This window comes from Carassius auratus, chromosome 10, assembly GCF_003368295.1.
Source record: "Carassius auratus strain Wakin chromosome 10, ASM336829v1, whole genome shotgun sequence".
Taxonomy (NCBI): Eukaryota; Metazoa; Chordata; class Actinopteri; order Cypriniformes; family Cyprinidae; genus Carassius; species Carassius auratus.
The window spans coordinates 19819834-19835819 of NC_039252.1; the positions used below are offsets into that span (position 1 = coordinate 19819834).

At 35.0% G+C, this 15986-nt stretch overlaps 1 protein-coding gene across 1 annotated transcript; it reads right to left on the bottom strand.

Annotated features, from left to right (window-relative positions):
- Positions 1-816: 816 nt before the first annotated feature.
- Positions 817-15930, bottom strand: hip1r (huntingtin interacting protein 1 related). Its single transcript, XM_026274278.1, has 34 exons — positions 15692-15930; positions 14984-15047; positions 14331-14473; positions 14183-14239; positions 14005-14085; positions 13780-13856; positions 13637-13698; positions 13104-13244; positions 12960-13017; positions 11976-12051; positions 11705-11836; positions 11552-11601; positions 9957-10029; positions 9693-9876; positions 8874-8962; positions 8489-8605; positions 7648-7749; positions 7337-7531; positions 7098-7208; positions 6097-6291; positions 5238-5388; positions 5064-5150; positions 4880-4987; positions 3855-3991; positions 3660-3770; positions 3521-3579; positions 3408-3438; positions 2880-2942; positions 2703-2803; positions 2517-2622; positions 2312-2435; positions 1853-1914; positions 1322-1651; positions 817-1201 (listed from the first exon to the last, which is right to left on the bottom strand). The coding sequence occupies exons 1-34, from the start codon at positions 15785-15787 to the stop codon at positions 1193-1195; spliced, it is 3582 nt and encodes a 1193-aa protein (XP_026130063.1). The 5' UTR covers positions 15788-15930; the 3' UTR covers positions 817-1192.
- Positions 15931-15986: the final 56 nt, after the last annotated feature.

Below are 15986 nucleotides of genomic sequence, written 5' to 3' on the forward strand. Positions count from 1 at the left end.
GTTGGGGAGTACAGTATTTTTTTACAGTCAATGGGAGTAACTAAGTTAGTTACATTTAACTAAATTACGTAATGTAATTGCAATTTTTCAAAGGCATTGTTAGTAATAATAGTACTATATATTTATTTAATGCCAACACAGCAACTTAGGCTATTTTCATGGCAAAAAATAAATAAATTAACAAACAAACAGGTTATATTACACAATATATTTTTACATTGAAAAGCATTGTTAGATGGCAGTGTTTCACGCCATGCCTGTTCAATGACTGGATTTCAAAAACAGTATCATAGCGATTAAACTATATCTTATGGTTTTAAAATCTGTATTTAATCTCAGAATGATTTGTAAAGTCTGATTTTGTGGTGGCTGTATTTCAAATTAAATTACTGTTATCTTAATTCAACCGATGAAGGATTTTGAGAAGTCTGTCAGTAAAGAGTGTTGAATACTCTAAAGTTAACACCACCTGCCTTAAATATTTAAAAAAGATTAACAGTTGAAAACATTCATTAGAAATGTAGAAAAGTAATCAAATGTAATGTTACATTAACAAAGTAATTGAAATAGTTACACTACTTACTACATTGTAAATAGGGTAACTTGTAATCTGTAACCTATTACATTTCCAAAGTAACCTTTATAACATGGCATATAATTGTGTATGGTTAAGTATGCAGGTTAATTAATATTAACAATTTAATAAACATATTAAATTATGATTTCATGGATGGTTTTTAAATGGATTTTCAACATGTTTTTAATTTGTTGTAATCTGTAAATACAGGTGTTAAGAACAACCAGCACATGCATAACTTACCCAACATAATTTTTTTTTTATTTACTTCAGTTTACATTTAAAACTTCAAGTTCATTTACTTTAAAATCATAAAAGTTGTTAAAAGATCCCAAATTAACTACCAGCCATCAATTGATGGTGCTGATTAAAAAAGGTAAAGGTAAAGTCTTCAACCTGGTACTTATTAAAATTACAAATAATTGCATGATAAAATATTTCACTGTAGCAATTCAATAAATGATAGTATAAATTAAAAGCATAATTTTAAATATTTAATTCACACCATACTGTATTGCATGAAGGAAGATATACAGTAGAGACTCATGATAAAACAAAGAAAATAATATACATTATGATGGTTTCTTCTTCATACATCCAGGGCTCAGACTCCTTTCACCTAAACTGTGAGAGATAAACAAAGAAAAACAACTTATCATCTAAATTTATTATCTCAAAAGGCAATATTTTCACTGGAAATACTGTTAAAGTGGCCCCTAGCGAAGAGTGGCTGTAAATACATACTGGATTCTTGAGGCGACTGCCTGATTTCTGGAAGATTGAGGATCGTTTAGAGCTGGTTTTGGCAGGTTCGAGCGCGGGGGGCTCCGGTCTGGGCGGTTCCAGTCGAAGTGGTTCAAATCTGGGTGGGTCCAGTGTGAACGTGTCCAGATTGGGCAGATCCAAATTGGGCGGGTCAGGAAAAACAGTAGGAAGTGAACTGTCAAAACTATTGACTGTATTCCCTGGAGGCGAGTCCATCGGGATCCCTCCCATCTCATAGTGCTTTTTCCTGAGTTCTCCCAATCGTATACGCTCGTTCACCAACTGCTTCTCCAACTCTAATACTTTCACCTATAAACAAATATGAGTTTACATCGATCCATTTCCAGCTCGAAAAAGAACGTGCAAATTGTTTTTACTTGCATGATTTGATGTATTTCAAAGTGAAAAACATTAATTTTGTACTTGATTGAATCCTTTGGGATTTGACTGGATGATGTAAGGGTGGTTTAATACCTAAAACTGTACTATTTTTCATTCTGGCAAATTTACCTGAGAATCCATTTCCTCTGTTTTGAGTTTTATAAGAGACAAGCCGGAAAAATCCATGGAGTCTATGGAAAAAAAAACAAGAGGATATACTTAGAAATTTAGCATCACATCACTCACCAATGGGTGCTCTGCAGTGAATGGGTGCCGTCAAAATGAGAGTGCAAACAGTTGATAAAAACATCACAATAATCTACAAGTAATTCATCATTCCAGTCCATCAATTAATATCTTGTGAAGCGAAAAAATCTGCTTGTTTGTAACAAAATAATCCATTATTAAGACATTGGAACTTAAAACTGTCACTTCTGGCTAAAATACAAGTCCATAATCCATAACAATGCTTCCTCCAGTGAAGTTAATCCCCTATTGTCCTCTCACATCAAAATCCACCAACATATTTTTTTAGAACTGTTTTGGCTTGTATGTTTCATGTTTATTGCATGTGTCCATGAAACTCACCCTTGTTCTCAATCTGCATTTGTCCTGATTTAGTAGACGACACCACGACAGCGGCCATGTCATTCACGTGACGGGATGCTTGCTGTAATGTTTGGAGCCTCTTGTTGCCGCGATCTGCCTTTACCTGTTAAATGAAGGATTAATGTGTCAGAATCATCAGATTTGATTGGATTAAATGCACTTATATTGGTCTCATAAATTTTACCTTTGAAGCAGCGACAAGTTGTGCCGTACTGGCGGCGATCTCATGAGAGCAGACAATCAGCTCTTCATATTTGCCTTTGTCAGTCACGACTTTATCAGCTGATTCACTTTGTGACATAATAAATCAATAGTATATTATAAATAATAATAAATCCAAGTTAAAGCTTTAAATATTCGACACACTCACAGCATCTGCGTTGCTCCCCATCCTACAGCCTTTGACGCTGAAATGAGTCCCTCCGTCCAACGTGAATTTTTAGCATAGAAGTCTTTGACAGAACCAGCACCCTAAAATGCAATAAGGTGTGTGAGTATGCATGATTTATAAAAATGATCGAAAATTGTCCATATAGCTGAATCGTACCCGGCCACTGTCCACAATGTCTCTCTGCAGGTCAGTAGCAGCCGTCACCAGCATGTGTATAGCCTATGGACAAAAGTGATGAAAAATTACTCGAAAAATCTTGATATACATTACCAATTTAAAAAGTTGAGGGCCACAGTTTTTTTTTTTATTTGATTAAAATACAGTAAAACTGAGATATTCAAATATTATATAATGGTATATCAAATACCATTTAAAATAACTCTTTTCTATGTGAATATATGTTAAAATGTAATTTATTCCTTTGATCAAAGCTGAATTTTCAGCATCATTCCTCCAGTCTTCAGTGTCACGTGATCCTTCAGAAATCATTCTAATATACTGATTTGCTGCACTAGAAATATTTATAATTATTATAAATGTTGAGCTGTGGAAACCATTATATTCAGGATTCAGAATTAAAAGAAAATTAAAAGAACAGCATTTGTATTTTAAATCTTTTGTATAGTTATACGCGTTTTTACTGTCAATTGAACAACACATTCATGTCTGTGAATCTAAACGTACCTTCATTAGATCTGAACACGAGCCAATGATGCTGTAATAGAACAAAACAAACATTTAATTACATAACCCATAAACTACAAACTGTATAAAACTATATCCCAACCCAAACTAACTTTTGGTTAACTTCCAGCTTCACTCCAGATGACTCTCTTCTTGCCTGGCTCAATATTTCCTGTATTAAATAAGAAAAGACTCATGAAGTCATTGCAAATCCTGAGTTCAATCCAGCATCACTAACACAGTCTAACTTACATCCATTCTCAGCACAGCATCTTCAATGGCAGTGGAAGTCGCAGCCATTTCCTTATCCACCATCTCTGCCAGCTCTTCCTTCCGCACATCTGCTCCCCTGGGCCGCAGTTCCTGCAGGAGACCAGGAGAGAAGTCACTTATTATGTCACGCAAACACAGATCAGGTTTAAAGATGCAATCTCTGGTCCAACGCACCTGTCCTTGGTTGAGGATACGCTGAACCACATAGCGGACAGCAGTAGGGTCAGCTCCCGGGAGCGTGGCCTTCAGCTTCAGCTCTTTCAGATACTGGAGGCAGTGAGTGGCACAATCCCGGCAGTTATCAGTCAAACCTACAGAGACATGAACATAAAATCATCAGACTGCTGGGGGAAAAAAACAGCAAAAAAACCAGCTTTTACCCGTTTACGGTGGTTGAGATGGTTTTACCAGCTCTAACTAGCTTGATCAAAGTGCTCTATAAGGTTGCATCCACATCTACGGTTGATTAGCCATCTAAGGACTATAGATGAGAAGTCTGAACCTGCTAAATGCCATGCAAACCATCTGGTTTTAGCTGTATTTTTTAATGCAAATCATCAGTACAAAGTAATTTAAAGACTGTGTTAATTTTTTAATGCAGTCATCTGTATATATTTTCTAATGCAAAACTTAAACAGCTTCAAAGATTGTAGTAATATGCATCTTATTTTTTAAGAAATTATAAATTATATTTAGAACAGCTTGGACCATCTAAGGACCATAAACCAGCAGCTTGAAGAAGCTATAACCGTGTTAAACCATCTGGAGTTAGATGGATTTTCTTATGCAAATTATCAGTACAAATTTTGTAACACAAAATGTTTGTGATAGAAAATTGGAATAACTTTAAAGACTGCGGTAATTTGCAACTTTTTAAAAAAGAAATTCTAAATTTTATCTAGAGCAGTTTGGACCATCCAGGAACCATAACAGCTTTGATCAGCTATAAACTACACAATTTCATCTGGATTTTCTAATGCAAATCATTAGTAAATGTATTAATGTATGTACCAAAACTATGAATAACATTAAATACTGTTCATTTGCAACTTTTTTTTTCAAGAAATTATAAATTATTCTTGTCTAGACTAGTTTGGACCATCTAAACACCAAAAATATTTTGAATGTCAGTAGCACTATATGCATTTGAAATGTGCAGGTGTGCATTTTTAATATTAAAGAATAATTAGGACTCTCACGGTCTGCTTGGTCCGTAGGCGCTGAGTGTGCATTTCCTGCTCCATTCACAATAGTGTCAGCAATGAGATGAGAGAACTGGGTCACCGACCTCAACAAACCACTGGCGTCTAGAAGAGGAAGAAGAAGAGATTACATCACACTAACACCTGAACCTGTAGCTTACTGATTAGAATGACATCTTACCATCCATGTTCCTCAAATAGACTGCATGACTCTGCTGCATCTTATCAAGGGACGCCAGCGTCAACTCAGCACGATTGATCAAATACTCTGCAAGCAGAGATTAGATATATGTTGAGTAAAAGAACTGATGAAGATATTCAGGTATGAGGAGGAGGAGGGTGAGGAAGGACAGACCTGGGGTGCTGATGCAGCGCACGTGTAGTGGGTCGTCCACTTTGGCCACAGCGTCCAGCACGATGCCCTCGGCCTCCACCACAGCGCACTGCAACAGACTGAACTGCTCATCCTGCAGCTTCTGCTGGAACAGTCCTGAATCCAGACTAAACTGTACAGAAAAAAAAATAACTCATTAAGACCCTCAATAGACACTACAGTAGCTAAACCTGGGCTACATCCCAGTGTGCATACTGTTCATCCTATACAAGATTAATTCACCATTGTATCAGTTATCAGTCAGCCCACTCTCTAATTATTGACATATGTTATATTTATGTATTATATTACACACAAAATACATTTTGTTTAATAATTTTATCTATCAGTCAGCTCACTTTCTAAAAACTGACATAACTAATATTTATAAAAGATTACATTAGATTAGATAAAAACAAATAATAAATAGTATTATATACTAAAATCAAATTATATTTGCTATTATACAGTATATCATAGATCATTATATTAGCTATCAATCAGCCCACTCGCTAAAGGCTGACATAACTAATATTACATTATGTAAACATTAGCTATTATTGAACTGATTCAAACAGTATATTTCAGTATTGTATTAGCTATCGGTCAGTCCACTCTCTAAATATTGACAGAACTATTTATATACGGTAATTAATATTACATTAACAAAAATACTAGATTAATATTTGCAATTATTGTTTAGTATTATCATACTTCAGTATTGTGTCAGCTATCAGCATCCCAAATCATAGTATTTTATTGAAGGACTTTCAAACTATGTATGCATGAATGTTTTTTTTTCTTTGGAGAAATCTTGCCCACAATCCCTAGTTTTTCTGACCTTGGCCTGCATTTGGCTCTGCAGCGCTGTCATCTCTCTCTGACTCCTGTCTCTCTCCTGCAGCAGCGTGGCCTGGTGGAGCTGGGCGGCCTGACGCAGGTTAGTGATCTCAGCCTCCTGTTCTTTCACTGAACGTAGAAGAACCTCCTTCTGCGCCTGCAGACCCACTAACACACTGCTCAGCTGGTCTCCTGTCTGAAACACATACAAACACAAAGAATTTACCATTTTGAAGGTGTAGTGCTGATTCAGACACCATAGGTGAATTGACAAACATAAGCAGGTCTTGACAAAGAGATCCTTTGTTTCACATGCTTTGTGCTTAGTATATAATAGTGTTATGTGTCGATATTTAACCAAAGTCATGTGATCATGTGACCATGTGACCACTGGAGACTGGAGTAATGATGCTGGAAACTCAGACTTCCATCACAGGAATAAATGATGCTTTTGACAGATATTATATTATATTTAGTGCTGTCATGCGATTAATTACATCCAAAATAAAAGTTTTTGTTTACATAATATGTATATGTACTGTGTATATTATATATTTTATTACAGTTTATAAATAACAAAAAAAAAATATAAATATATAAAAATATATATATATATATATATATATATATATATATATATATATATATATATATATATACTTAATTATATAGAACAAACATATTTAAATGCATGGGTTTGTATTTATATATACATAATAAATACACACAGTACACACACATATTATGGAAACAAAAACCTTTATTTTGGATGTGATTATCACTATTATATATTTCAGTACTGTATAAGCGATCAGTCAGCTCGCTCTATAAATATTGTATAAGCATTTGATTTTGTAAAAATCATATTGGTCACCCACTAATATGTTAAATAAATGTATGCATGCTTGTGTAAAAAAAAAATCATATTATGCATCAGTTGCACAAATGGAAACAGCTTGCATATGTTTGAAACAGAGGGTCTGCTGAGGAAGAAATACTCACAGATTCTTTACTGTTCAGAGCACTTTGAGCACGCAGCAGCTCCACTCGCTTCTCCTCCATCTCACGTCTCATCTTCTCCATCTCCAGCTGCAGCTCCTGCTCCCGACACAACTGACCACAAATAAACAGCAAACACACTCATTCAGACCTCATGCTGTTTTGTTTAAAACCAGGACAGCAAAAGCTGCATGTAAGTTCATATTAATTGGCATTGGGAAGGATAAGGACGTTGCACTGACTTTTTCCTGCAGCTGGTTCTGCAGCGCTGTCATCTCTCTCTGATGTCGGTCTCTCTCCTGCTGTAGCATGGTCTGGTGGAGTTGGGCGGCCTGACGCAGACTAGCAATCTCAGCTTCCTGATCTCTCACTGTACGAAGTAGTGTTTCTTTTTCTGCCTGAAGACCCACCAACACACTGCTCAACTCGTCTCCGGCCTAAACACACACACACACACACACACACACACAGGTCAGAGACACATTACAGTATTTACCAGTTTTAATGCATTCAGAATCTGGAGTCTTTTATGCACATTGATAGAGATCCATACCTTCTCCTTGCTCTGCAAACTATTATGGACTCGGAACATTTCAGCCCTCTCGTTTGCTAGCTCTTGCTTCAAACGTTCAATTTCTGCTCTCTGTGCCTCCAGCTGAAAATTAGAGTTCAGTTCAGTTAATGACAGGTGGATATTTCTGCCAGCCCAATATATTAGCAGATATTTTTGAGATGATCTGCACTAGTTTCAATTAAATCATCAAACCTGATTGTCAATGGATAATGTACAATTTCTGTTTTTTAATAATTAGGAGAAAATTCACTATCATTCAAGAGATTTTTCCTTTTATTGAGAAAGGATGAATTAAATTGGTCAAAAGTGACAGTAAAGACATTTATGATGTTACGGAAGATTAATAATTCAAATAAATGCTGTTCTTTTGAAAATTTCATTCATTAAATAGTCAAAAAAAATTTAAAAACTGCTTTTAACATAATAATAATTAAAAAAATGTTTCTTGAGCAGTGAATCAGTATATTAAAATTATTTCTGAAGGATTATGTGACACTGCAGACTGGAGTGATGATGCTGAAAATTCAGCTGTGCATCACAGGAAAAAATTACATTTTAAAATGGATTTTTCTTTTTTATTGAAATCATATTTTAAAAATACTACTGATTTGTTCATTAAATAAATGCATTAAATTTCATTACATTTTAATACTGCACTAATGCTATTAATAAAACTATAATATTGGAATATTTGCATCAGGTGTTGAAAATCTCCTACTGGTCAACTAACCTATATCACTCCAGGTTAGTATGAGTGCTAAGGGAACTTTTAAATCTGAGGAATGACTGGAACCATAAACAGAAATGAGTGGAGTGTGACCTTTGAGCTGTTGTCCTGTCTCAGATGCTCCAGCTCTACGGCCGTCTGCTGTTTGTATGTGAGCAGCTCCTCCTGCGCCTGCTGAGTGCTGCTGAGCTGCTTCACCATCTCTGCATTCTGACACAGAAAATCAAGACCATTAACAATCATAATAACCATATAGCAAAGACACTTCACCATCTTAAGTTTATCCATGACAAATAAAGATACTTTTTTCTCCAGGACGCCTTGTGGCAACATATTTAGGGAATATTCCTCACATAAGGCCGTAACAGAAATTGTACTGGAGGATCACATATCGTGTAACTGATTCTGTGAGTGGCGAAGTTACTAGCCCTGTTTTTATCAATGATGTGTGAGGAAAGTAGCACAAAATTGTCTTTACCTTCCGCATGAGATCAGCATGTCTGCTGACCAGCTCGGCGTGTTTCTCTTTGAGTCGACTGAAATGTACCTGAGCAGTCTGAGCTCTGCCTAGAAAACACGAGAACAAGAGATTTTCATTCATACTACCATTCAAAAGAAGGCTCTTATGCTCACCAAGGCATTTTTATAATTCATTTTTATAATTCATGACTGAAAACATTTTATAACATGACTTTGATGTACCATTTTCATGGTAATGCAATGTTTAATTTTAAAAGAGGTTTCAAAGGATGCATTTTGAGATTTTAAGTTTTCAAGTGATAGTATCATTTCTGATGATTTCTAAAGTGTGATCAAGAAAAAGGCAACAAAGAAGACTTTGTTATGATGTAGGTTTTTGAGGTACACTCTTGCCATAAATTAATTATTACTTTTCCTACATACCTTTTAACAAAAAAGATTGGTAAAATATCTATTTAGGAGTCTTAGACCTTTCCAACAATATATAGTTTGTCATGATTAGATTGGGATTTAATAGTGATATAGTGAAGTAAATGTAGGCGACCCGTATACAGGACGGGGTGACAGTTTACAGGTTAAGAGACATTTCCTATGATTATCAGAGTTGAAAACAGTTCCGCTGCTGCATATTTTGTTATTTTGTTTTGAAACCATTATATATTTTTGTGCAGGATTCTTAAAAAGCACAGCATTTGTTTAAAATAAAAATCTTTTGTGCATCAGGATCCTTGCTGAATAAAATATGTATTTCTTCCAAACATACAAACAGTAGCATATATATATAGTGTGTCTGAGTGTGGGGTCAGAGGTCACTCACTGCCCGCGTCCTCCACCGTGGCCTGTATGCTGGCAGCGACTGCGGTCTGGGTTCTGAGGTTCTCCACCTCCATACGCAGACGCTCGTTCTCCACCAGCGCCATCTGCTTGTGCGTCCGCTGGTCCTCAAGCTCGGATTCCAGTTTATTGACCTGAGATTTGAGCTGGACCACAGCGCGCTGGGCCTGCAGACACACGGAGGATGGGAATCAATCTCCGAAGAAAACACTTCTCAAGACAGATGTGAAAAAAACCAATGTCTAACCTCCACTTTTATGAGCTCCAGCTCTGGTTTCACCACCTCTAGTTCTTTCCTCAGAGTATCAGCCTCGGTCTCTCTGTGTGAGAGTTAATATTACAGAAGAAATGAAAAGACATTTCAAACATCTGGACACCAATTTGTTCTTTAATTATAACACTACTATCCACAATTTAGAATAATAGTAAAGTCATCAAAACTATGAGATAACACAACTTCTCTTTGTGTACAAAATATTTTAAACATCAGATTAAAAGGTTTTAACGATCATGAGAAACGTAAGTTCAGTGAAAAGTGCAACCAAACATTTGATTGACTTCTAGCTTTCTCAGATGTTTTATTTTTCTCCTAAAACTCCCTTTTACACAAATAAGTCATGTCTACATCAGGGTTATTATTACCATTAACTAAAACAATTTTTTTTTTTTTACATTTTAAAGCAAATAAAAAGTTGTAATAAAATAAATATAAATAAATAAATAAAATAAACCTATTTTATTTCAGCTAACTGCCAAGACATCATTGCTCATTTTTGTTTAATTTAAGTTTAATTACTAAAATAACTCAAACTTAATACGCTAAATAAAATAATACATACAAATTAATAGAAACTATATAGACGGTTTCAACGGCAACAACATAAACAAACGTTACTGCGCGTGCCCGTATTGTGGACCTAACTTAACTTCCGGTAGACTTCCAAATAGAATTAATAACAACAGCCAAGTCCCTCTAGAGTAGATATTTTTTGATAACAAACAAAATATGTTTGCTGCGTGGATCAGGTGGACTTGATGAAAATGCAAATGCATTATTTGCCAGCAGGAGATGTTTTAAAGCATAGACATAAAGCGCGAGAAATAGAGGTTTCCCCAGTAACAACTGTAAACAAAGCAGATCTACGCTCACAAACGCTGCATCAGGCATATAACATGCAAGTCTTCCTTCAGAAATACAGCGATATAAAAACACCTGTGCCTCGCTTTGATATTTAAACATATAAATGTAAGGCATTATTATTAATAAAAGTGCAGTACATAAGTTACTCATGTTTATTCAACGAAGCCTTTTTGAAAATCAGTTTTAAAATTGTGGCAAGTCTCCAAAAAATAAATAAACGTATGGGAAACACATCCCGCAGCACAACCACCTGAGCCCAACTTCAGTCTACTCATCACCTTGACTTTAACTGTGTTTGTAGAAGGCAAGGCACTGCAGCCAACAGACCGGAAGTTAACTTAGGTCCAGGCGCGTGCGCTTGATGAAACCGTCTATAGACATTTTAAAAAAAATAATAGTAATAAAAATAATAAAATTACTAGCGGTTTAACTACAATTAAAGTGAAAGCAGAAGATATATGAATAAAGTTGCATTCATACCAAGAAACTATAATATTTATCTATATCAGCTGAGAAGTTGTTAATGATTAATGAGAATTTTGAGTTAATATTTATATCTCGGACAAATCTGAGCATGGTTTGAGATATTGTTGAAATCTTCTGAAACTCTAGGAGTCTGCATTTGTTCTCCATTTAGTCGCACTGCTGCCAAAAAGAACTGATCTAATTTGTGAGTATACTTTGATAAAGTGGTATGTTACCTTTGCTCTTGTATGTCAATTGGAGGGTCAAACTGGTTGTATCCATAATACTGTTGAACATAATAATTAGAATTGTCATAAATGTGGAAAAGCACTTAGTAAGACTTTCTCTGAGCCAATCTACAAGGCTTGACCGATCCTGGTTGTTTTTACCATCTGATAGTTTCCTTCACCGAAATCCAGCTGCGTGTCCGTATCATCGAAGTCAGGGAATGTCTCATTCTGAACGACCACAGGCTTCACGTGATCAGCGAGTGAAGCCGCACGCAGGAAATTTGGAGGCTCCTACAACATTCATATGCATATATTCATCTGTTCAGCATTTTACACCATCCGTCATTATAGTTTCTTTCATAGCATTTTGTAAAACATTTTTAGTAAACATGACTTGAAACTGAAATATTGATGAATGTAAAGATCTTACATCGGGAAGATCAGGAATCTGAATGATAGATTTGAAAAACTCCATCCCTCTTGCTCTCTCGAAAAATTGCGTCAAACTGTGGAGGACAAAGGCAGACCAAAAACTACTCAAAGCAGCACTCCACTTTTACATTTTGTGAATTTAATTGAATAAAAGCATCTGCCAAATTAGTATATGTAAATGCACTCTAAATAAGTACTATTCCAACTCATCAAAGAATCCTAAAAAAAAAAAATGTATCACAGTTTTCATGAAAATATGAAGCATCATAACTCTTTTCAACATTGATAATAAGAAATGTTTCTTGAGCAGCAAATCACCATATTAGAATGATTTCTGAAGGATCATTTGAAAATGAAGATGCTGAATATTCAGCTTTGCATCACATAAATAAATTAGAATAAAGTTAATTGCAATAATATTTATATTTTTACTGTAATTTTAATCAAATAAATGCAGACTTAGGAAGCCTTGGGGAGATTGCTTTCAAAAACAAACAAAAAATCTTCTTTTTTTTATAAATCATTGTCATTATGAATAGGTTTTTTGTATTTTTTTTACTAGAAACATTTAAAGTACAAAAATCTGACCATCTTTTCTTTTGTACATTATAATGTTCTGATACCTGAATTGACTTGTTCATTTCTAGATTGCCATGAAAAATGTTTATTTCAGTAAATATATATTAGTCAGTGGCAATTGTTATACTAAATAAAACACTTTTGAATCAATCAACGTTCTCCATTTATTCCTCTTCCACACACTTCGTCCCACTGCCCAGAACTTCATAATAAGAGTCCCCTTTTAGTTTAGATAAATGGGCATGTGTAATACTAAACAATATTCATCATAGAGGTATAATGTGCATTAACACATTTTAAAATGTCTTAAACTTAACAGCATTAACAAATTTTTTTTGCTTTTGCTATTGGACAAAATTTCTATATCGGTGCATTATAACATAATACTGCAGTCCACCGTTACCTGTTGAACTGCTCGCGGAAACGTTCCCTGTGTCCTAACAGAGCGTCCACCGGTATTCCTGTGACACAGATGCACAGCGCTGGTAAACTCAATGAAAATAATGCATATAAATGAAGAGAGCAGCATGTAAACAACAAGACTCACTGCTGTGTAGCTTGAACAAGAGCTTGACCAGGAAATGGTAGAGCGGACCGCAGTCCTGGATGACGAGAACCAGCGGTGCCAGACGGCACTGACCCACAGGAGTGGTAGAGCTGGTGGAGCTCGACTCCATCTGCCGGAAAACTGCATTTAAAAAGAAAAAAAGATTTATTATACACACACTGCTGTCTCTTCTGCTCACCAAGGCTGTATTTATTTGATGCAGTAAAAACTGACAATTTTTATTACAATTTAAAATAACTGTTTTCTATATGAATATATTTTAAAATGTAACTCATTCCTGTATGAATATATTCATATATCTGAATTTTCAGCATCATTACTCCAGTCTTCAGTGTCACATTATTCTTTTGATTTATTTATATTTTGTGCAATCTGTGATACATTTTTTTAGAACTCTATGAAGTGCAGAAAGAAAAACAACACTTGAAATGGAACTCTTTTGTAACTTTATAAATGTCTCAACTGTCACTTTTGATCAGTTTGATCAATTTTTGGGTAAACATTATGTTTACCTGTTTCTTGCAGCTTTAGAGCTGCTTCCATGTACTCTAGAACCTCGCCTGTCATGTCAAACCTGGAAATACAATAATCCCGTGTAATTCATTTACATCAACAGATTATTCAAGCTCACTGAAATCATTAGCAATGTACTTACACTTTGTTGATATCAATGGCGATGGCTTTATCAAGAACCTGCTCAGGAGCGTCAAGGTTTGGTGGGATCTCCAGATGCTGTGGTGGAAACCAGATTAGATAGATAGATAGATAGATAGATAGATAGATAGATAGATAGATAGATAGATAGATAGATAGATAGATAGATAGATAGATAGATAGATATTTTTAACTCATATGTCAATGAAGGAAACATTAAACTTACCTTTAAATGGAAATCGATTTTAATACACAGCAGCTTGGCATACAGAGCAACAATATGTCCATATCTATCATGTAGATTCCCCTGAAACACATACAAAATTTAAGTTGAAAGTTTTTACACGAAAGATGACGTAAATGACTTGCTCAACAGAAAAACATCCAGATCATTTCGAACTCACCCATAATGTTCCCATCTGTCTAATGCTTGCGGTGTGACCTCTGCTGTCTCGTAAAGTCTACAAGAAAGACAAACATTTATATTTGTAGGGTAATTTTAGACAAATAAAGTCAAATGAAGTCATGATGATACTGGTAGTTGAGACTGACGTTAGGATGGCCGTCTCGAAGCAGTTTGTGCACCACGTGGCAGAACTTCCAGCTGAGGATTGCGTTACTGGACAGCGGCAGACTCATGGCGTGAGACCAGAACGTGACAGCACCGCCTTCCTTATGTGTGCCTAAAATGATATCTGTGCAAAAGTTAAGGACAAAGTCCAGATGATATTTAGCAAAGATGATTCAAAGCATTTGCTAAATAGCAGATTTCAAATGTCTGAGTTTGTATTGTATCTTAAAATGCAACTAGATTATCACCCAGCTCTTTATATAAAGTTGGAAATATTTAACTAAATCCAACTTTATCTATATACATAGAGTATACTCACATAGAGCTATACAGACAATATAGCAAATCTCAATTGATTGATTGTTTACACTGTAGTAAAATGTAAACTATATTATCACTAGCTGTGATTCTGCTAAATGCAACAACAAGGCATGAAGATACTAAGATATTATAAACATTAACATTATTATTTTTCGTAAATCTGTTTTGAAACGTGTTACACAACTAAATTTGACTGATAAAGTACATGCTGTGACTGTCAAACCTGGACATCTGTGCGCAAGCTCACTACAACATACAATGAACATGATTATACACACAAGAAATGCTGTATTAAATCAATATTAAAGGATACTGCGTCCATATTTCTCTTTTATAGGGGCCTCCACATTGGTGATGGATTTGGTGATGCTTTGAAGCTGTAAAGCAGATGAGATTTTACATAACATCATTAAATAAACACAATACATGATGCACACCTGTAATGTTAATACATATGACTGTTTAAAATATTAAATAATATACATCACAATGAAGCACACATTAATAACTAATAAATAATCGCAGCCAGTAGGAACATCTGAGTCAGATCTTACATACATGTATTTACATAGCAGTTCAGTTTCTGGTAATATAATAATACAATACCATATCCATACCATGGTATTTACATGTTACTTTAATAATATCATGATGTACATCCATATTATTATGGTAAAATATATTGAATTGAAATTTTACACTTCCATACATAACATGTATAGTACAAAAACAAGGAATGTATATTAAAACAATGTTTTTAAAACATAATGGCGATTGTTTTAGGCCACACGTAATTAAAATGAATTTCGCGGGGATTCCAAGCGATAAAATGTGACGATTTAAAAATATATTTAAAAAAATATTTTAAATAGTTTCAAAGATAAGTCTATTTATCAGGCGTTTCTCTCACTTAAATGAAAAGAAAAACACCAAAGATTTTAGATTTTTCAAACAAGTAGGTAAATATATAAATCAAATACTCGTTGAATGAAGTAAATATGAGCGAGGGCGTCTTTCTCACCTGAAGTTTGACGAATTGCTCCTTTTCTGCAGCTAAAGCTTTTTCAGATTTATCCGTTTTCTCGTTTTTCTTCGACTCGGTTTTCTTCGAGGCCATGTTCAACTCCTTCCTCAGATGAATCCAGATGTACAAATGATCGACTGAGTCCCGACACACACACACACACACACACTACCTGTCACGTCAACGAGTCACACACAGTTAAGTTTCCTCACGCGCGCTCTATCAACAGCGTTTCCTCAATCTTAACTTGTATTTCAGTCCAAAAAAAAAAAAACGTCAAATATTCCAACTA

Excerpts from the sequence above, each read along its gene's own strand:
- hip1r (XM_026274278.1), bottom strand. The coding sequence starts at position 15,787 with ATGGCCTCGAAGAAAACCGAGTCGAAGAAAAACGAGAAAACGGATAAA. Across the intron at positions 10,030-11,551 it reads ATTGACATACAAGAGCAAAG|AGAGACCGAGGCTGATACTC; the intron begins GTAACATACCAC and ends ACTCTCACACAG. Across the intron at positions 9,877-9,956 it reads TGGAGCTCATAAAAGTGGAG|GCCCAGCGCGCTGTGGTCCA; the intron begins GTTAGACATTGG and ends GTGTGTCTGCAG.